Source organism: Peromyscus maniculatus, chromosome 2 (genome assembly GCF_049852395.1).
Source record: "Peromyscus maniculatus bairdii isolate BWxNUB_F1_BW_parent chromosome 2, HU_Pman_BW_mat_3.1, whole genome shotgun sequence".
Taxonomy (NCBI): Eukaryota; Metazoa; Chordata; class Mammalia; order Rodentia; family Cricetidae; genus Peromyscus; species Peromyscus maniculatus.
This window is the reverse complement of record NC_134853.1, coordinates 76,707,942-76,731,446: the sequence shown is the minus strand read 5'-3', so window position 1 is coordinate 76,731,446 and position 23,505 is coordinate 76,707,942. Positions and strand designations below refer to the sequence as shown.

At 36.5% G+C, this 23,505-nt stretch overlaps 1 protein-coding gene across 1 annotated transcript; it reads left to right on the top strand.

Moving 5' to 3' along the window:
• Window positions 1-21,435: 21,435 nt before the first annotated feature.
• LOC102928677 (olfactory receptor 13C3) lies at window positions 21,436-22,467 on the top strand. The gene has a single exon (XM_006995099.3). It carries the CDS (start codon window positions 21,451-21,453, stop codon window positions 22,402-22,404), a length of 954 nt encoding a protein of 317 aa, XP_006995161.1. The 5' UTR covers window positions 21,436-21,450; the 3' UTR covers window positions 22,405-22,467.
• Window positions 22,468-23,505: the final 1,038 nt, after the last annotated feature.

The window sequence follows — 23,505 nt, the reverse complement described above, 5'->3', positions numbered from 1 at the left end:
GCTGGTTCCTGGCATGTGTGCTGGACCTGCAGTTTGGCGGGAATGGGGCCTCTGCAAGTGGCACATTAAGCTGCATGGTGGATTTAGCCTTTGCTAGTACAAAACAAGAGGTTTCTGGGCTACACATTGCTTTGATAGAAGCATAGACCCACTATTTCTGAGAGTTGATGGCTCCCAGAGCTGGTGGAAAATGTACCACTGCCATGCTGGGAAGCTGAAGTGGGTAGAGCCAGTAGCCACAGCACCAGTGTCATTTCAGTCTTAGAATGCTGCAGTTTAAAGCAATAGGCTCAAGGTAATATAAAAAATAAGCCACGTAAAGATGGCTACCACACAGAGAATCTTGATTATGTTCTCTTTGATATTTGTAACTGAAGAAAAACATTTGATTGCAAAAGCTGTTGAGTTATGCCAAAACGTATATTTTAAAGGTACCTTGACTTCAAAATTTGGATATAAGGACATGTTGCTTTGGAAACAAGGCTCTGCTTTTGTTTCCACAGAAAGCCAGAGGCTATGGATTTGTTCCAGATTAAGATACATCAGGTTTGATCAGCCAAGACTCCCTGAAAGGTCTCCAATGACACCATGGCCCAGATGATCCAACATCCAGAATGGTTTAAAGACAACTGGCTCAGACAATACAGCCTCATGGACTACTCCATAATCCTAAAATTTTCTTTGTGTCCCCATAAGATACAGTGCCCCCCTCCAGCAGGAAGTAGTAAGAGAAGCTACGCCCAAATTCCCAAATATACCAAGCTGGCTTTGGAGATGTGTAAAAGTTAAAACCTCCCGCCCCCCTTTTTATTTTAAAAAGGGGAAGTGCTGTGGGATGGTCTGTATGTCAAATTACTCTGATTGGTCAATAAATAAAACACTGATTGGCCAGTGGCCAGGCAGGAAGTATAGGCGAGACTAACAGAGAGGAGAATTGGAACAGGAAGGCAGAAGGAGAGTCACTGTCAGCCACCTCCATGACAAACAGCATGTGAAGATGCCAGTAAGCCACGAGCCATGTGGCAATGTATAGGTTTATAGAAATGGATTAATTTAAGCTATAAGAACAGTTAGCAAGAAGCCTGTCATGGCCATACAGTTTGTAAGCAATATAAATCTCTGTGTTTACTTGGTTGGGTCTGAGCGGCTGTGGACTGGCTGGTGATAGAGATGTGTACTGACTGTGGACAAGGCAGGAAAACTCAAGCTACAAAACCCCACCATTTTTATGACAGTGTTCTTAGCGCTAAGATATCTATTTAAAAAAGGAGTGTGGACAGACCCAGTGGATAAATTTTTACTCAGTGTTTTCAAAGGTTCACTGCGTTTCTACTATAAGAATTAATGTCACCTTTCTTGAGATAGTTGTTTGCTATCAGGCTATGCTGTTTTCTATGAAAAATCTAGTTTACAGTGGCCAGGGAATTTAATCAGCATGAAGGTACGTTTGTGTTTTTGTTGGCTGTGGAGATGAGGGCACTAATCTCCTTTAGTCTTCAACCTGAAGGCACACCTTACAGATTGTAGGAAATGTGAGGTAGATCAGCACATTTCTTTCAGAAAGAAGACTACAATTGGATTATCTTATTATCAGAAGATAGTGGTACTGTTATAGGTCTCTCCCACTCTGCCCCTGCAATTCTGATACAGGTTTGGAAGAAGTAACAGTTTATCTGGGCACTGTTTGGAGACTTTTGCATAAAGGTATAAATTGAGTACTATGCCCTTTCCTTTCCAGTAACATGTAAACATTGATTCCAATTTGAAATTTAATCTCAGAGAATAAGAATGGTAGACATATGGTATCTTAACAGTCCTCAGATGGTTGCTGCAACAAAAATCTCATTAGAAAATATTTATAAAAGAAAGTACCAATCTATTTTGATGCTTGCAAAAGGGAGGGGAAAGGGGATAATTAACAGCATGGAGAAATGAATTTTCATGCCATATAATGGTGGTATACCATTCCTTGTAATGATGGTATAAATTTTAAGAATCTATTAGGACACACTTAGTTGAATATCATCATTCAGGATGTTTTTAACATTTAAATTTATTTCTATAACATGGATCCCCAGGACCCATTTTAGAACAGGAGTGAAAATTTTTAAGACAGTGAGTATTTTCTAATAAATCAGTTTCCATGAGATTTGTAGTACCAGGTGTTATTCTATTTTTGCCAGATCTTCCCTATTATTGATATTTTTCTTTCAAAACAATGTTTTATATTTTTTTGTAACACCAAGACACTCATGGCTATTATGCAGTTATTTTAATATTTGTTTTTAATTTGTGTTAACTCAAAGATGATGTAAATTATGCTTATATGTTTGAGTGAAAGCTGACATAAAAGGTCATCATATAGTGTTGCTTGGAAACTACAACCAAAACACCTTAAACAGACTAGACATGTTAGAAGAAACACACAGAGTGTTAATGATTAGTTTGGAGAGCCTTTTCTACCTTTCTGAATTATCTAAATTTTGAAGATAAATATATATAAAGGCAAAATGTAATCAAGGAGGAAAACATGGGAACAGTTGCTTGTAATTATATTCACAATTAACACAAAGGCAGAAATGCAAAACAGTTTAACTAGAGCAAGGACTATCTCATGTGTTGAGAGAGTGCAATTGAAGCTTAATCCTTTCCCATTATCCAGAGGAGCTCACTATGTTTTGTATTGAAACTAGAGCATATATAATCATGATTCTTAACATCTTTGGTCTTTATTGTTTTCAGTAGTTACACTAACCTTAAGAAATTTAGTTTCTTCACTGAATTACATACTCTGGAAATAGATCACAGACCATGGTTGGCTAATAAAGAATTATCAGCAGAAGATGAAGTTCCTATCTGCAAAATACTCTGAGCCAGCCTGAATCCTAGTGGTTTTCTCATTGCTTCCTCCACCTCATGGACTTTCATGGGATCTGGGACTTCATTACTGATTTCCTGTTTTAATAGATATAAATAAAATGGGACTTTTAGTTTAAACTAAAATTCCCCTTCTCTCTATTTCTCATAACTTTTAATTTTCTACAGGTTGCTTTATTGTGCTTTAACTCCACAACCTGAAGCTCTAGTATTTAGCTTCTTTGAAGTTCATAGCTATTTGAAGGTCTAAGATTTTTCTATTGAAACTTGTGATGTCTGCACCCTAAATCAGTCCTTTAATATTATCTGGCCTTTTAAATGGACCAAGCAACGCAATTGCTGTTGTGTAAAGTTAATGGACAAGTCCATTCATAGTGTAGAGATTTTAGAAACTCTAATTCTTAGTACACCAAGAACAAGGCATATTATCTTACTTCGCAAAGGGAAGCGCAACTGACAGCATGCGGCAGGCTCTTGAATCCAACCATGCTGTCATCACATATCGAGGCTCAGTTGCATTGTAAGCAATCTTCTCTTCCTCCATGATAAAGTATCATGATTTCAAAAAAGCATTATAATGTTTTGGAACTTAAAAAAATAAAATAACAAGGGTGGCTAGGTGATGCTTGGGTCTTTGTATTCATATCTTTAAAAAATCTAGAAAGCAATGACCACCTCAACTAAAAATCTTTCAGTTATTTATAGAATTTCTTTTGAAATAACTATAGTGAACTTTTTGTTCTTTTTCTTATCTTGTGATGGGTTCCAAATCATCTACACATTCTACGCTATTTAGTAAGAGGGAAATTTTCCAACAACTTGAACTTCATTTGCATTTTCAGATGAAACCAGAAGATTTTCAATTTGAAAGATGATGACTCCTCTTTCCTACAAAGATATATATATTTGAGAAAAAATAACCATAACCAGGAGACTTTTTGACAACTAAATGTTCTTAAGAGGATGTCAGAGATGTGAAGCATATTAACCATGAAGATCCATGGTGCAACACTAGTTTCCCATGATTCATTATATCAATGTCATTTACTCAGGAGAGATTCAGCTCCTTTTGGAGGTGAACTTGACTTATATTTTCACAAATTACTTAGTCCTTGAAGATGTAAGTAAAAAACTTGGGATTTTTTAGAGACAAACTGCTTGGCTTCTGCTCAGACCAAAGATCCAATGATCTTGACTTAAAGAAAATCTTCCCAGCATTGCATTTCTCGGAGAATTAATTGAGTGCCTAAATGAATTAACTGGTTTTAGGACACATTAGGGATGGAATAACTATGTCTAACAATATCAGACATGTTAAAATTTCTTTAAAAAATGTTTTTCTTTTTCATGCTAAAAAATTGACCATGTCAACTCAATGGAATCCCAACTGAATATCATCTTAAAGTATACTGTCTCCTCAAAACAGTTTTTCCAACACAGACTATGGTGTCATAGTCTTTCTTGCTCTAGCCTAGATTTCTTCTGTTCCTTTAGCCATTATCCATATTTTTAAAGATATCAAAGAGCACATATTGATAAAGAAAATATCTTAGGAGGGAGAGGTACTAGAGGACCCCTTTGATCATTCTACTTCTGGCCACTGGTTTGGCCTGACTCTAAAAGCAAAATATCTCCTTCATTTGAGAGGCAGAAGGAAAAGTGAACTGATTTAGAAGATGGACTTGGGTACTGGTTGGGCCATCTTTGGCAAGCACTACCTCTATAGCTTCACAGAAGTCACTGTGCATTTCTGAGTTTCAGTCTCCATATTGATTAATGAAAGGTGGAGTTTCTGATTGATGTTGTCACTCTGAGAACTAATGAGGAGATGGATAGGAGGCACAGTGCTTGCTGTTATTCTGACTATATTGAGATTACAAATATGCATCTTTTCAAAAGAGAATGAACTTGTAGTTGGATATGCATAATGTGCGTTCCAGTTTCCTGCTTGTAGCTTAGCAAACTCTACTAAGCCACTGAGCTCATAAAATGAATATTACAATTATTGGTTTTATGATAAAGGTTGAAAGTGTTTATCATGCTTGTTGACATTTGATAGCAACCCCATGACAGACTGCATTATTATATTTGCACATGAACCAGTGAGCCCAAGCATTGTTTGCCTAAAGTTGGCATCACATATGATCACTTTTAGTTAGTTTTTGCCAATAAAACACATGTGTTATTTATTCTACTTCAACAGGAAGCACCACCCCCCAGAAAAAAATCAATAGAAAAGAGGGAATCAAAATGAATCACTGCCACCAAAATATTGAATGCATTCCTTGAAGATTTGGGGAAATATAGATTGCTTCTGTGACAAAATTATGAGCCATATTGGATTTGACTATATAAATTTTTACAAGTTGCTTAGGATAATGCTGTCTGCATTAGGAAGGGCTCATTTGTTCTTCATCTAGTGACTGGTGGAGGCATATTCAGAGACCCACAGCCAATCATTGGGTGGAGCTCAGGAGGAGAGGGAGGAGGGATTGTAGGAGCCAGAGAGCTCAGGGACATGGAAGGAAAAACCAAAGAAATGGCTAGTCTGGCTCATGAGAACTAACAGATTCTGAACCAGCAACTAGGGAGCCTGCAAGAGGCAGACCTAGGCCCTCTGCATATATGTGACAGTTGTGTAGCTTGGTCTATTCGTGGGACTCCTGGCAATAGGAGCAGGGGCTGACTTTGGTGCTTTGGCTGGCTCTTGGGAACCTCCTCCTCACTCTGGATTGCCTTGCCTGAACACAGTGGGAGGTGCTTGGTCTTATAGTAGCTTGATATGCCATGCTTTGCTGATGCCCATGGGAGGCCTGCCCCTTTCTGAGTGAATGCAGAGGAAGAGTGGGCTGGGGTTGGAGTGGGAGAAGAGAATGAAGGGAGAGGCTGCAGTTGAGATGTAAAATAAATAAATTAATTGAATAAAAAATAAAAAAGACTCATTTGTTTTGATAAGTGTGTTTAAGTCAATTTAGTTCAGCAGGCATCCTTCAAACCTAGGGAAGAGTAATGCATAACTCTGAGAATTGAATTTCTGCTTAATATGTATTCTTCTGTCCAGTGCACAAAAACAAATAATAGGATGGTGTTTGTCTGGACTGTGGGAGGGGAATTGGGGAAATTTTGATCAAAGTGTACAAACTTTCTATTATATGGTGAATCAGATCTGGTTATCAAATGTATAGCTTGAGTGACATTGAATGTTAGTTGATTTAATTGTGATATTTGCTGCATGTTTAGACATAATAAAGTATAATATCAAATATACTCTAAATTTATTTGACAACTAAATATTTTAAAACAAAGATAATTTTTTTTGTTATTTTGTTTTTTTCGAGACAGGGTTTCTTTGTGTAGCTTTGGAGCCTATCCTGGAACTTGCTCTGTCAGTTGGCCTCCAACTCACAGAGGTCCACATGGCTCTGCCTCCTAAGTGCTGGGATTAAAGGTGTGCACCACCACCACCTGGCTCAAAAATAAATTTTTTAAATTAGCATTTTTCTAAAATTTTCTTATTGAGTCTCTCAGCCTCTGTTTCTGTCTTCTTCAGCATATTCTACAGATAATATTGTGGTGGATTTTCTTAGGAGATGAAATAATATAAACTACTATTCAACTTCATATATGTCATGCCAGCTGGGCTTCTGTTCTGAGTTGTTGTCTACGTCATACTCACAGAAGTTGTTGTCTTATGTCACCCCATCTCAGTGCCTGGTTTCATATGCATGCTAAGGTAGGGAGTGACAGCATGACTTGGTGGTTTGTGAGCACTGTCTTCCAACCATAGAATTTGGTATACACTGATTATGTAACATCTATTCTCGTTAGTGACACACTGAGTGTTTCATCTATGGCTAGGGTTGTTTTCACATCTTGTGTCTCCTAGAGCTTGGTGTGGAGCATAGGTGGGTGAAGAGCGTGGGGTGGCACAGAACCAAAACAAAACAAAGCACTGGAGTTGGCAGATCAGCATGACTCAACTGCCCTCTCACACTGTATTCTGTGTTAAGTGCTACCAGATGTCAAGGAGAAAGATACTGATCAATTTTTAGTTGTGACTACGGCCAGAGTTTTAATTTAAATTTTTAATTTAAAATTGTATGCTTATTTGAGTCATTCTAGAGTCCTGTAAAACTACATCACAAATTTGAGCAACAAATGGTAAAGAGGCTTGTACTACACTTATATATGTGTGCATGCAATGTATGTGTAAGTGCAAATTTGGCCATTAGAGGACAACCAACCAGAGTTCTTTTCTTACACTATGTTGATCCAAGGGATCAAGCTCAGGCCATCAAGCTATGTGGCAAGGTCCACTGAGCCATTGTATTGCCTAAAGATTCCTGCATTATAGTCAACATAAATGTATTCTAAGTGAATCTTCTCATTCATGCCTTATTGCTAAGTCATCGTTAAGAAGTCTTGATGTTGTTTTTCATTTGAGTCTCAAATGAAACAAAAGAAAAAAATCACACAGCCTTTTCCTGTTGTGACACTGATTATTTCACAGTGGTTTTGAATCCATATGAAACATACTCTTATTACACAAATGTACTGATTAACGTGATCATTTCTTCATTAGTCTCCATTTGCCATTTTTCATGATTTTGGCTCTGAGTTTTTTCTTTAAATGTCATTAGATTATACAAGTCTAAGTTAGAAAGCAAATCTCTTAATTTGTATTGAGTTTTGTCTGGTTGTGTCTCCTGATTGTCTTGAATTCATGTGACTGACTATTGCAGAAGAAAAAAACACCCCCTCGCCCCCTCCCCCAAATTGGGTCCATTCAAAGCCAAATAAATCTGTGAATTATTTTCTGTGATGAATATTAACCAATTGCACACTTTATTGCAGTCTGAGGCCAAAACCTCAAATAATCTTCACAGCTATGCAACTAGTGTATTCGGGTATAACAGACTGGATATAAAGTGATATGGAGGGTGGGGATTGGGATGAATCTTTAATTCTATGTTTCTAAGAAAGATACACATTGCCATGCTTCTTTTCTTAGTAATTGAACACTCCAGTTCTGTGCTTATTGGGATATGTCTCATTTCCTAAGTCCAATCTGAATGACCTTCTGGAAATATGCCTAGAATGGTTTGCTTTTTCACACGATATCCTCATATAGTTTACTCCTATTTAGTGGTACTTAAGGGACTGACTCAAACTCTTAGGAACCCCCTTATCTAGATTCCCTCTAAAAAACATGTGGAGGAAAAAGTGATGTTAAAGTTACCCATTCACTTTAAAAAGCTTGACTTTAGGCTGTTAACAGGCACATGGGATCCCACCTTATGTAACTCATTTGTACCTTTGATTCAGACAGAAGTAGGTCAGTAAACTTATAATGACATCCTCTGAGATGTAGTTCTGTGCTCAGGTATAAATACTGACTATGTTCTGTACTCCTGTGGGAGGGGATTACCAGGCTATGAGATAACAAGCAGAAAAGAAATGGGGACTTCCTATGCTGGCTGCTCCCTTGAAAGCACCTTGTTTTACATGGTCAAAGTCTTATCTATAAGAAAACTGAAAACTGTTATTATCTAGTTACTAAAGAATGAAGTCTTAATAGGTCTTCATCAGATGAAAACACAAAGTGGGCCTATATGGTGGGGGCAATAGGAATAAGAATTTAGGAACCCATTGTTCCAATCCCCACTGAACTATTTAAACTCTGTACCTTACTGTATAAATTTGAATATTTTTAGTTTCTATGAGGAATACATCTATCTGTAGAATAACATTTTTAAGGGGTTCCTTCCCTGCAAAATGGAATATTCAATGGAGAGGGGATAGCTTCACTTTTAATTACTCTGCAATAGGAAACTTCAAGGATATTGGGTGGAGTTAGTTAAAAGAGCTGTCCCCATCTGATCTCAGGGAGATGGTTGGTTTGATCTTTGTTAAAGTCTCACTGATACATGACAGCATTGAACTTACTACTTGTGACTCTGCCACTGTCCCAGAGGAACCACTACCAAAATCATTTATAGTGTTCTCTGTAATAATATCTGATCTCAGCATCATCCAATTTACTTCCCTGAGTTAGCATATTCCCTCTTGGACTTTATGAGACTCTTCTTGGTGATCTCTGAGAGTCTACACTGTCATGGCTCCCTTCCTACTCTTGACAGACTTTTTGCCTCTCCTATTAGTTCTCTCTCTCTCTCTCTCTCTCTCTCTCTCTCTCTCTCTCTCTCTCTCTCTCTCTCTCTCTCTCTCTGTTTTTTTTTTCGAGACAGGGTTTCTCTGTGTAGTTTTGGTGCCTGTCCTGGACCTCGCTCTGTAGACCAGTCTGGCCTTGAAATCATGAGATCTGCCTAGCTCTGCCTTCCAAGTGCTGGGGTTAAAGGTGTGTGCCACCACCGCCTGACTCCCTTCCTCTCTTAAAGTCTTAGAGATTAGTAATGATTGCTCTCTCATTTTACACACTGGCAAGAGCTGTATTTGCATCACCAATCATATATGTATAGCCCCAAACTGAATGCACATAACAGCATATGAATTTGTAAGTCTATTTTTAGCTGGATGCCATGAACATGGTGATTCACTGTCACCCTGAGCTAACCTGTTTATGAGTGAAAATTCTCTGCCTCCTTGGTTTGCTTATCTAAGTGTACTTTCTTTAGAATGAAAGGTGTGCTGGAAAAATAAGGATTGATGAGCTAGGATGTTGAATCTTCACAAATAATGAGAATAATGAGGTTCACAGAGGTAAAAATCTTTGATAGTCTGTAGATTAGTAAGATGCCAATCTAAGCAGTTTGACCGTACATTCAACCTCTTCACTGTATTAAAATCCTCTTCAACCTCCCATCTTCCACATCATATGTTACACTGAAAACTCATGATGTAGCTTAGTTATTTGGTTTTCTGTTTTATTAAATCAATTGGTCCTAATGCTTATTGTCCATTGCCTGAGTGTATAGTACAGAGATCATGTGAGTTGCTCAGGAGGATGATGGAATCATGAGATCAAGAAAAAGGAAGTTATTATCCATGCTTCTGTCATAATCGGCATAGGACTTGTTCATTATACTTTCCTGAATGTACCTACGTGTTCAGTCAATAGCTTTGAAAAAAAGTCTCAATAAAATAGTCCTAGGATTTCTTAATTCTCTTGCCTTTCAGTAACTGTTGATCAGTAATCAAGTAACTTTATTTTGGGTCTTAGGAATTGCAACTTGGGAGATATAGATTTGAGTGAAACTGAATATGTGTTCCAAATGTAGAACACAAATCTTGACTTTAAGATGGATTTAGCACCAACAGCGATATGTGCAGATGAGCTGTGAGCTGAAGTTTCCAAGTCTGTAGCTGATTGGTCAGCTGTTGTGGTGACTGAGGAGATTTCTGAGACAACTTAAGTAGAGTCAGACAGATGACTTCTAGGGTCCATTTTCATGTTCCTGCTCCATCTTCTTAAATATTTCAACAAGTTCACATGAGCCTAGTAACAACTGACTGCTATGCTTTTTATCATACACTGGCAAGAGCTATTTTTACATCACCAATAATATTATGTGCAGACTCAAACTGAATACCTATCATAACATGTAACTTCACATCTCTACATTAGATACCATGAACTTGGTGATCCATTGTCATCCCAAACAAACCTGTTCTTGAGTGAACTCCTATGCCTCCTTGGTTTGCATTCTCCAGAATTCTTAGCTACTGCTCCATCACCATGTTTGTCTGCTACTCCCATGCTCCCCTTCTGAAAAATATAAGGAAGCCGGAATAAAATTAAATTGTTTTCCTGATGTAAATGTAATTGGAGTTTAGAGTATTTTTCTTGCTGACTACTGGTTTCAAGAGGAAAGAAACCTATCTGTATAATTTACAGCCTGAATTAACCTCTCTAAAACTTAGTGTCTTCAACCATAAAATATGAAATTAGAATATGCCTTTTAATATTATTGTGAAAGTTTCCTAAGAAGTAATAGGATGTGAATACAGTAGAATGTCTGGCACACTTGCTCTGAATTAAAACTAAAATTATGTAGAATTTTTTTTATCTTCTTCCATTTTTCTTTCTGTTTCTTCCTTTCCCTCTGTTAAGAATTTATATATAACTACTTCCTCCAAACTAGTTGTCTTGGTTACTTTTCTATTGCTATGAGGAGATACTGTGACAAAGGCATCTTAAAGAATAAATAATTTATTGGGGTTGCTTAGAGTTTCACGGGGTGAGTACATGATAATTATGATGGGTACCTTGGCAGCTGGTGGGCATGAAGGTGGAACAGCAGCTGAGAGCTTACATTCTGACCTACAAGTTGGAAGCGGAGAGAGAGATGAATATGGGAATGGCATGGACTTTTGAAACCCAAAAGTCGATGCCCAGTTACACACCTCTTAATCCTTCCCAAACAGTTCTACCAAATTGGAACCAAATGTTAAAATATATTAGCTTATGTGGGCCATTCTCATTCAAACTATCACACTAATTTATGTATCTCGTTCATTTTACTATACATGTAGGTGGACTTTCCTTTCCTACCCACCAGTTTCCAAATAATGGACATGGAGAATTATATTAATATACTTAATATTATATTAATATGCTTGGCCAATAGCTCAGGCTTGTTGTTAGTTAACTCTTACAACTTTAATTAACCCATTTACATTAATCTACATTCTGCCATGTGGTGTCTTACCTCTCTTTCATCTTGCACCTCCTGTTTCCTCTCTGTGTCTCACTGGTGACTCCTCTAACTCTGCCCTCCTTCCCAGTGTGTTTAGTCTGGTTCTCCCACCTAACCTTATCCTATCCAGCTATTGGCTAGTCAGTTTTGTTATTGACCCAATCACAGTGACATATTCACACATTGTAAAGGAATATTCCACAACATCACACTAATTATATATCTAGTTAATTTTAATGTACATTATTATCTCATAGATCACTTCTTAACAAAAGTGATGGTGAGAATATATTACAAAGACTATGGCATACCAACCATTTCAACAGTCACGTACTATGACAGTAAACACAGCCATAGCAATGGTGATGCTCTCAGGCCTTGTTTTGTGAAGTTTCAAGTGTTTAAGATGACTTTTGATTTTTTGATTTTACTTTTCTCTCTGATATAAAACAGGCAATGCTTAGCTAATACATACTACTATGATCATTCTACTTGTTTGTGAAGGCAGTTATTCTGATGTACAACACTTGCATAGATTTATTAAATATTTTCATCCTCATTCTTATATGTCATTTCCTTAGAATTATGCTTAGTTTTGCAAGGTAATGGAGATCATTTAAACAATTGTCCTTAATATGTCTACAGGAAAAAACATGTAAACTACTTAATATCACTTGTTTGAAATTTCCTGATTCTTATTTTCAGCTTGACATACTATCAATTCTATAATTTTAAAAAAGACTAATATTGTTTTACTTGTGGAATTTTTATCTCTGTCTTTCTCTATATCTTTGTGTATATACTTGACTATGACATGTGAATAGAATAGGGGAATATCTGAGAGGAAGAAGGGGACCAGTGATAGTGGAAGAGAGGAATGAGAGAGAGAGAGAGAGAGAGAGAGAGAGAGAGAGAGAGAGAGAGAGAGAGAGAGAAATTGGTGTTGAGTATAAGCAAATTGTAAGATACTCATGTACAGAGATTTAACAAAGCCAGACATTTTGTACATGAACATACACTAAAAATTATAGTAAAGAGGGGCCCTGAGGGAAAGTATCTTTCTTATGTAAGGTTACTTGTGGCTCCATGTGTTTTGTAGGATGTTTTTTTCTTTCTGTAAAGAGTGCTATACAAATTTGTATAGACTTTAAATTGAATTATATGATTACTTTGGGCAATATAACAAATACTTCTTACTGTCCATGAACATAGATTTTCTTTTCATTTGTTTGTGTCTTCTTCAATTTTATGTTTACCACTATTTTATAAATTTGTGTACAGATATTTTATATCCTTGTTTATAATGATTTACAAGTGTACTTTCCTGGTATTATAAAGAGAATTCTTTTCTAATTTTCTTTTTATCATAGTCCGTTATTAGTACACAAAATACAAATGAGTTTTGTATGTTGATTTTGTATCCTCCCACAATACCAAGTTTATTAATCCTAGTAATATATTGATTATTTTATAGAATATATATTTTACCTATATAGCATATATTCAATATGTTACCTATTAACACCAATAATTTTAGTTGCTTATTTCTGATTTTGATGCCTTTTATTTGTGTCTCCTGCCTAAGTGGCCTGTGTAGCAGTTCTGTATTATTTCAGTTGAAGATGTTAATGAGAGTGAGCATCCATAACTTATTTCAATTCACAGTTAAAAACTGTTTCCCCATTAACTATGATATTACCTCAGGTTTGTCATTAGTTGAGGTACAGTCTTTTTCTATGTAAATTTAAGAAGTTTTTAATCATAAAAGGATATTGCATTTAATTCAATAATTTTTGCATAATTTGAAATTAATGTTATGAGTAATAACTCTTACTGTCAGTGTGATATTGTATTAATAATGGGTTGAACCATCTTTGCACCCCAAGTATACACCCCACTCAGTCATGGTATATATTTCTTTGAATATGCTGCTACATCGGATTTGGTAGCATTTTGTTGATAACTTTATATCATTGTTAATCAGGAATGCTATTCTATAGGCTTTCTGGCCTTATAGTGAAATATCAGAGCAAAAATGGGTGGGGTGGAGAGTATATAAACAGTAGCCCAAACTGGTGAAACTATGACTTGTCTTTTAAAAGGTAAACAAAAGTCATAGGCCTTCTATGGAACTAAAAGTGCCAGACAAGATTCATGTAAATGGAATATAACTGAAGGAGAAGACAGTATACCTGATACTACTGAAGTATGAGGGATCCTGAGGGATTCTCACACAATATGCCCCACATTGGTTAGTCTTGAAGAAGTGAGTCTGTACCCAAACTAAATCATGAAGAAACAGATAATCTGAATAGATCATTAACAAATATGGAGAATGAATCAATAGTCACCAACTTTGACCCAAAAAGAAAACCCCAAGACTGATAATTCTATGAAACAGTTCATGATAAGTTAATGTCAATTATTTTAAACATCAAGATAGATTTTGAAGTATTTGACCTCAGAAAAGCCAAAGTTAGAGTCATTACTACTCACTGGCCATATATACAAAATGTGGCATGAAAGAAATTGAGACCTTTACAGGTTATTACTATAAACAAGCAAGCACAGAATGTCTTCAGTGGCATTTCAGACTCTGGTAATAAGTTGATCACAAATTTGGACACTTCACCCTAGTATCATCCAAGTGTCAATTTCTAGGTGTTCATAATTATAAATACACAGCTATTACACTCATTTGTCTCTTCATTACATGAAATGTTGATTTTCTTCACCAGGCTCCAAGAGGTACTTCACAGGTATGTGATAAAATAAATTTAAAAAGAAAAAAAACCAAGTATCTGTTTCTGTTAGTTCTGCAGCATGCTGGTGAAACTTCAAAATACTTTTTATGCTTGATTAGCCAGATCCATACATCCTAGCTAATTGTATTTCTCTGCCTTTGAAACCACTCAAATTTCTCTTGAGTACTTCTTTAACTTCTTTGTTCTTTGTTTTTCTTTAGGTTTTAATTAATCATTATCTGGTTTGCTCACACTGTAACACTCCAGGCTGTCAATAAAGTTTACCTTGAATCAGTGACTAGCTGATCACAATTAGCCATAGAGAAGCCAGCAATTTGGATAGAGAAGACACACAAGGAAGGAAAGGACAGAGAGTAGAGTTTGAGCATCCTTTGATTCTGGGATGAGGAAAGAGAAGTGTCTCTTGCTGTGTCAACAGCCAAAAAGCAAGGTCAGCTAGTTGCTACTCAGTCTCTCTGAGATATCAGGTTTTCACACCAGCCTTTGACTTCCAAGTCTTATTGATGAATAGAACAATAGAGACTTAATTTAAACCTATATATGGCACCTGAGGCAGAGCTGGGCCACAGGACCTGAAGCCCTGCAGGGGCACAGCCTGAATGACCTGTGCTGTGCTGACTGTGGGGCCTTGAGGCAGCAGATAATAATTAAAATATCAATAGATTCATGTGTAGCCACTAAGCCAACAGAAAAACATCAATTAGTGTGTGTGTGTGTGTGTGTGTGTCTGTGTGTGCACATGTACACATGGTTCTATAGGCATGCATATGCCATAGTTCCTGTTGAAGATCAGAGAACAACTTTTAAGACCCCGTGTTTCCTTCTGCTGGGAGTTCTTGAGATGGACCACAGGTCATCAAGTTTGGCGACAAGTGGTTTTTTGACATGCTGAGCAATCTGACTGGCCCACCTTCTATGTTTTATATTCTGCACATTTTTAAAGTCAAATTTTGTCTGCCTTTCTTTTTAAAAACTTAATATTTCTAGTATTGGAGTTGGTGAGCAACACGTGATTTTAAAAATATATTGTTGGAGAAAGGCATAACATACATGATTTCCTTCAACCTAAAGAAACAGCAAGCTAGCTTTGTAAATGTCCACTCTAATCAATCAATCTTTGACTAATAGAAAAAATGATTCAGATTAAAATGAGAACAAAATTATTTCAATATCAAAGTAAAGACACTGGTCAATTTTGGGTAAAATGAAGCTAGTAATGGTACAGAGACTCAATTTGTAGGCAGATTGGAGAGACATATAAACATTATGCTAGTGGGAAACTAGTGAACACATCAATGTGGGGTTGTGCTATTAAGTTGTACACTGATAGTTTCATAAGGCACTAAAGTCTAATGAACTGCTTTGTGCTCTTTTAGAATTACTGGGTACATTAAAGTGAGTGAGAGGAAATTACTATCGAAATGCAAGAAGATTGCTCATAAATAATTTTCAACTGTTCATCAAGTTGTATTATATTCAGTTCTTCATATGTCTGTTTATCCCACTGTGTTAAAAACCCAAGGAGAGAGATTATAACGACTTCATTGTCTTGCCGATAATAGACATTCAGAAATATTTCTAAATGCAGTTATGAATATGAGAATAGTTTGTGAACTCTAAGATTCTGTTGGGTATTACTTTGAAAAAGTGTTGCGTAGAAAATGAAGGTAAAATATTGTTTGACTAAAAGTATCTCTTGGTGCTGGTATAAACCTGGCTATAATAAATCAATATGATATTATAGATATTAGCTTTTCAAAAAATGAATCACACTCTCTGTTTGGAAAAGAAAATGTATATTAAACAAGTCATTTTTATTTCTTTTTTATAATTTTATTTATATACATACTTAAGTACATATTTCACAGTTCAAATTCCACTCTAAAATCTTGATACAAATATATTCTACTAAAGTAACAAGATTTTCTGGCATTTTATTTAAATTGTATGAATTGGAAAATATATTGCCACTTTAAGCATTTTGTAAGAAGATTTTCCTTATACAGCAATGTGAACTTCATATGCCATGTACATTCAATATACATTTGTTTTACTAGATCCTAGTTCCTTGCAAATTGCTACGTCAAAAGGCATATTGTCAGTGTCCAGAGAACTGGCTTATGGTGGGAAATAGTTTTCATCAAATTGACATAATAAGTGGGATGTAAAATCAATTAAAAATATGAATTAATGTTGATTGTCATATTTTAGGGTTATTTATCACCTTGAATATTAAACTTTGTAGTTACTACTGACTAAAATATTAGAAGACACTATGACTTTGAACTTTATTTCACCATTTTTTTAGATCAGTTTGCTTACTATAGAAAGTAGAACCATCAGGCTTTTATGGATTTTCAGCTTAAAATTCTAAATTAAAAATATAAACAATTTATGGATTCATTTTATATTTATTTAAATTATCTTGCAATTTTAGAACAGTTTAAAATTTATAGGAAAGCTGTAAAGAAAGCATATTAGGGTCTCAGTACTTGTTATCTTGACTATTTGGCTTATATAGTTTTTACTTATTCAAATACCACTATTTGACTTCAAAACACTTTAACACTTCACATCCTAACTTACTCATCTTTGAAAGGCTGAATTCTACCATAGCATTTGTACAAATTTTTCTTTCTGTATTTCTGTGTGTGTGTTTCTTTTTTTTGAGATTTGTATGTTTTTGTGTTTTTGGATGTATCAATACTATGCCTGCTCTGCTAAGCAACTGATGATGTTCAGAACTTAAATGCTTTACAGTGAACCTCTGTATATACACACTTCACAGACTTTCCTCAAATGCTTTGGTTTAATAATTACTGGATCTGCCTCAAACTATTTACTATGGATACAAACTCCCTCTCTAAAAACCAACATCCAAATTTTGTGATCTTAACATATGAATTCAATATATCCTATAGGCTTATTTATTATATTACTTTCTTTTTGATTGAAAAATGGCTGGTGATGGAATCATCCACGACATTAATGTAACAAATAAATCAAGAGATAGTAAAGAAAATGCTAATTGACAATGCACCAATTTGTGATCAATATTTTATTTTTCATTTTAAAAATTAAAAAAATAATTTAAAAATATTTTATTTTTAAACGGTGTATATATTGTATGTAGTGTGTGTGTGTGTGTGTGTGTGTGTGTGTCTTGTGAGTGCAAGTGCTTGTGGAAAGGCATCAGATTTTTCTAGAATCGGAGTTACAGGCAGTTGTGGACTGCTTGACATGGATACTGGGAACTGAACTCAGATTCTCTTCAAGAGCAGTAATACTCTTATTTGTTGAGCAATCCTTCTAGCCCCCAAGGCACTTGTTCAGTTATTATATTTAATAATACCCACCATTGTTTGGATCACTAATCTCTTATATTAACTGTGCTTTTCTAGATATGTTTTAAACTGAAGCTCCCACTCTTCAGAGTTTGCTAGCTGTGTATCTGCTGCCCTTTCCCAAAGCCACAATGGCTGGAGAATATTATTTCCCCCTTAGGTGTTAGCTCAGCTACAGTACATTTTCTACTGCATGTAATTGGGTGTGTGAGACACTGTCCCTATCGCACAAGAAGTTTCTCTATCCCAGATCCTCTCACTCCCAACTTTAAATTGCTTTGGGATTTGGGGAACAATTATAATAGCTGTTGCATAATAAATATTTATTCTGACACATCTACGGAAACTGGAATATTTGTTGAACCTTCCAAATACTGAAGCTAATTCTATAAAAAAAATGTAACTGGTTCCTATAAGGCAGTGGAAATCCATCACTATAAGGGTGAGTCAATGAGAGTCTTTTTGTAATTAAAAGCATTAGCCATCATGTAGTAATCATACAAATGTCCTGAAGCCAAATAGGAAGCAATTTATTTACCCAAATACTTCTGTAAATTATCACCTTATATTGTAATCCTTATGTATGTTAATCTTTAAAGAAACTTCTACATAGGATTCTATTTTTGTTATAATATGTAATCTGTGGAAAAGATTAAGGTATTTTTATGCCATTTTCAAAATGAGAAGACAGATTATAAAATGAAAGGGAGCCTCAAACCAAGGCTATGATTCCAGTCTGAGTACTCTTCCTAGATGCTAAACCTACTTCATATGTATTTCAGTGAGTGTTGAGTGACCCCTGTTATCACCAGTGCTTAATCCGGTGATTACCTAGTTACAACTGTAACTTGTTAGTACTCACTAAAAGAAGCTGAAAAATGATTAAAGTCTGCCGCAAGCCAACAACTTGGGCACATTAAGTTGCCCTGGACTTGAATCCATAAATGCTGCAGGTCTAGGAAGTCAAAGTTTATATGTTCAGTTAAAACCCTGCACTGTGTCTAGTCACTGTGTTTGATTTAGGAGTAAAGGTCTGAGCAAGAGAGACAAGCTCCTCCCTCCTGACTCTACTTCTCTCTCACACAGGAGGGAACCCACTCAGAGTGCCAGGAGCAGAAGGCAACTACAGCAAGACATGCTTGGTTCCGGGTGGATCTGAGTAGTGAAGAATTCCCCCCAAGAGGGGAAGGCTGGGACAGTGACTGGAGAAGCCATTCAGATCATCTAAGATGAATCATCATGACATTTGTCTGCGTGAGGAAGGTGCGCTCCCTAGGCCTGGCCTCCAAAATGATCTGACTGGGAGCATGGCCATGTGTCTTGGTGAGTTAACCTGTCTTCTTCCTTTTTCATTTCTCTGGACTGATCCTTCTGCTCATGTCTGTGGTCCAGTGGTCCTTGGGCAATTTCTGAAATTGACTCACAGTGAAATTTCATTTTATCAGGTACTATTAGATAAGTATAAAATCATTGTCCCCCTTCTCTGGACACTGTTTAATCAATAGAGTTGATTCACCATCGAGACTAATTTCTCTGTGCATCTTGTTGACCGCTCCCTGTTGTTGACAACAGGATTTCTTTAGACATTTTTAGGGACCAGTCAGGTGAGGCAGTGTTGTCAGGCATTTCTTGCCTCTTGCTGTTATTTATTTGACTGAGGCCTAGAGAACTACTTCCAGCATTCCATCTCTGTCTCTGTCTCTGTGTCTGTGTCTCTGTCCCTGTATCCATCTGTCTCTCTCTCTCTCTCCCTTCCTCATCCTTTCCCCATCTCTCTCTTTTTTTACTTGCTCTTCCTCTTCTGATGCTCTGTTCTTAAACTGAATCAATAATATAAATTACTAATCTCTTTGGGATTACTTTTTTTTTTTTTACTTCTAAAACTGCCATCGAATATCTTTCTCTTCAACATTTAAATGTGTTGAATACTATTAAAAATTAATTCATTGCAAAGGGCAGTCCTACTTAGTGGGATGTCTGACTCCTAAAAATATTTGCTTAATAATTTTCTGAGTTACTAACACAGAGCAACATATGTCACATGTGCTGGAATTCTCTAAACTAGTCACCCACGCAGGGCTGCATCTTGTGATTGTTTTGCTGTAGTCAAACCTAGTGGTGATTACAGAAAGAGTGATTTTTTATAATCTATTCAGCAGTCAGTGACAATTCCACTGACTCAATAGCTCAAGTCTCCTAATTACTTTTCCATTTTAAGTCTCATAATATCATATAATGTGCTGTTAGGGTTAGGGGATAGCTGAAATCAGGTCACAAGCTGACTTGTCCCATTTTTTTTTTCTATTGATAAGCCCTCAACTGGTAGTAGTTCCAAGTTCCTCCACTGTCAGGGGCTTTCTATGGCCCCATTTACTTCTTTCCCAGATCTGTTTGCCATCACACCCTCACAGAGAGTGTGAATGAATATAGACTATAAAATGAATATCAGGCAATCTGCCTCCTAACTAACTGTGGCTCAGCTTCTCACATTACAGTTGCCCATTTTCTTTTCTTTTTCATACCCATCTGATCCTTTCCATGTCTCTAGATTCAGAATGTCCAAAATGATTCTTTGAGTCTCCCTTGATGATTTATTTCTCATAAACATCAACCTTCTCAGAAAATGTACAATTTGGACCTAAGATACAGTATATAAACATCCATAATATATCTTTTTATGTACTTTTTGTACATTACAAGTAGAATTGTCAACCCCACAATGACAATGCCTTCCTTTATTCCTTCGTTTATGCTTATTGTGTTTGGAATGTGATTGGCTTCAAAGTAGTCTATTAACAACATTCTAAAATCATTTTCATAGTTTGGTACAAATTGATTCTGCACTTAAATATTTAAATAAATTTTAGTATTTAACATTATGTAGATCTAGAGTTGTCTATAAAATGCAAGAGAATTATTGTTCTTGAATTTCTGAAGGTTGCTATATCAGTCTATATAATGTGTCAAAAGGAAATGGTTTTGAATCAGAAGCAAATCAGAAATATTTAGTCCACCAACTCTGCGTTCATATAAGCCTCACATTATTACCATCGTCAAATTGACTTAAACAAGTAAATCACCAAGATGGACTCTCATGTTGCAGAAGGAAAGAAAGGAATGTGTTATGCTTTACCAAGACTCTCCATCACATTTTTGTGGAGCATGTCTGTGTAATGGTCTTGTCATAGGAACAATCATACAAGATGCTAAAAGTGGGTTGAAATGTGAAGACAACAGCTATGCTTTTGATCTGATGCTAAATTTTAGCTTACACCACTTAGTTTCTTGTGAATACATACTGATAAAAACTATTAAAAGGGCTAATACTGTTTGTTACATCAGGAATAAAAAATATTATTTAAAAAGTCAAAGTTGCTATAATATTTTTACTATTGTCAATCACTGACTCATATGCCAGTGTTTTTGAGTAGACTTTTTGCATTGTGTGTCTTCTCCATTGCTTACTTATTAGGACAGATGAAATGAAGAAATCAGGTATGTGGTGGGTAACAGGGGTTTTGGAAACATAAACTTAGGAATAAAGTATTCTCAACAACAGAAAGCATTGCTTTTGAATGTGTGTTTGATATTGATAGTCATATGTTGGCAATGGTCAACTGTATTTCCAAGATGCCCAATTCTACTATATTCTAATAACACATTATTGAAGATATTAATGTCAGAGATTCAAAAATGAACTCTTTCTAATACATTAACAATGATTTTTCAGGTACTTTGTACCACTTGTTTGGGGGCATTGGATTTGTTTCATGGTGGGTCTTCCAATAATGGCTGAAAGTGGATGGCATGGATGAAAATAACCAGACATTTGTTTCCGAATTCCTTCTTTTGGGTCTTTCTGGATACCCAAAGACTGAGATCATTTACTTTGCTCTTGTTCTGGCTATGTACCTAGTGATTTTAACTGGAAATGGTGTTCTGATCATAGCAAGCATCTTTGACTCCCGTCTCCACACACCTATGTACTTCTTCCTGGGCAATCTTTCTTTCCTGGATATCTGCTACACAACTTCCTCTGTTCCCTCAACGCTGGTGAGCCTAATCTCAAAGAAAAGAAACATTACTTTCTTTGGATGTGCAGTGCAGATGTTCTTTGGATTTGCAATGGGATCAACAGAATGTTTGCTTCTTGGCATGATGGCTTTTGATCGATATGTGGCCATCTGCAACCCTTTGAGATACTCCATCATCATGAGCAAAGGAGTGTATGTGTCAATGGCATCTGTATCATGGTTCTCTGGTGGAATCAATTCACTCGTGCAGACATCCCTTGCCATGCGGTTGCCTTTCTGTGGGAATAACGTTATTAACCATTTTACATGTGAGGTCTTAGCTGTCCTCAAGCTAGCCTGTGCTGATATATCTCTCAATATCATTACCATGGTGATATCAAATATGGCTTTCCTGGTTCTTCCACTACTGGTCATCTTTTTCTCCTACATGTTCATCCTCCACACCATCGTGAGAATGAACTCAGCTACAGGGAGACGCAAGGCCTTTTCCACCTGCTCAGCCCACCTGACAGTGGTGGTCATATTTTATGGTACCATCTTCTCTATGTATGCAAAACCCAAATCCCAAGATCTGACTGGGGAAGACAAGTTCCAAACTTCAGATAAGATCATTTCTTTATTTTATGGAGTAGTTACCCCAATGCTAAATCCAATTATCTACAGCTTGAGGAATAAGGATGTTAAAGCTGCTGTAAAGTACATACTGAAACAAAAGTATATTCAATAAGGAGGCCATTAAACACAGGATTTTGTGTGGCAAGCACGAGACTGACTCAGGGTAAATCTGTGAAAACATTCTGATTCTTATTGATGGAAGGTAAGTCCCTACTGCTGAAGACATCATGCACTTCAGAAACAGGGCCCAGAAACTGCCGAGTTGAAACTGACCTGAATGCCCCCTCCCTGAGGACTAGCTTTCACGGTACCAGAAAGTGCTATGCAAGCTTCCAAAGGAGGGAGACAACCAACAGTCCTACTCTGCTGTGGTGCCTATGAACCACAACAACCACTAGCGTGCACCACAACCATAGGGGTGCAGCAGTGGCACATGTACCGTGGTGGTTACCAACAGTTCTCCAATTGGACTTAAGACCCATTCAACAAAAGGGAGACTGTGCCTGGTTCTAGAAGCTAAGCTAACTACTCAGTGCTAATGAAATAAGTTATTGAGGAGAATCTACAACCACTAATTTACTAAACCAGCAGTCTCTAACAACAATCTATAACATTTGTCCTTGTATCTACAGATATATATAGTTGTCACTCCTCATTAAGGAAAGCTTTCTTTTGCAATAGATGGAGACCAGTACAGAAAACCACAACCAATCAATATGCAGAGTTGTGGAGCCAATTCCCATTGGATGTATCTACCAAACACCCCCACACTTAAGGCTCAGGGACACTGCCAAAGAGGTGGCTGAAAGATTGTAAAAACCAGAAGATCAGGGATTTTTCTGTGAAATTGCATCTCCTAGTAATGTCAGAAGCTACACCCATAAAATCTCAATACAATGACTACCCAGATGTGAGCTAAATAAGGAGGTCATCAACAAACATGCCAAACTGCACAGGGAAAAGCTCACCAGGCCTCCACCCTTCACAAAGAACTACAAGCAACTCGGTAAATATGGGAGTGGGAGAGGTGGCCTTCCCTGGGAAGAATACACCACTCGGTTGTCCAGGTCCAAATGGTCATCCCTGAAAACATAAATACAGGTAGCATTATATAGACTGAACAGGTTATATTTATCAATGCATGTATATAAATATGTATATATGCATACAATAACAATTACTTTAAAAGGCCATGAATTTGTAAGAGAGTGAG

What these genes read in the sequence shown, in the direction of transcription:
- LOC102928677 (XM_006995099.3), top strand. Translation starts at nt 21,451, where the DNA reads ATGGATGAAAATAACCAGACATTTGTTTCCGAATTCCTTCTTTTGGGT.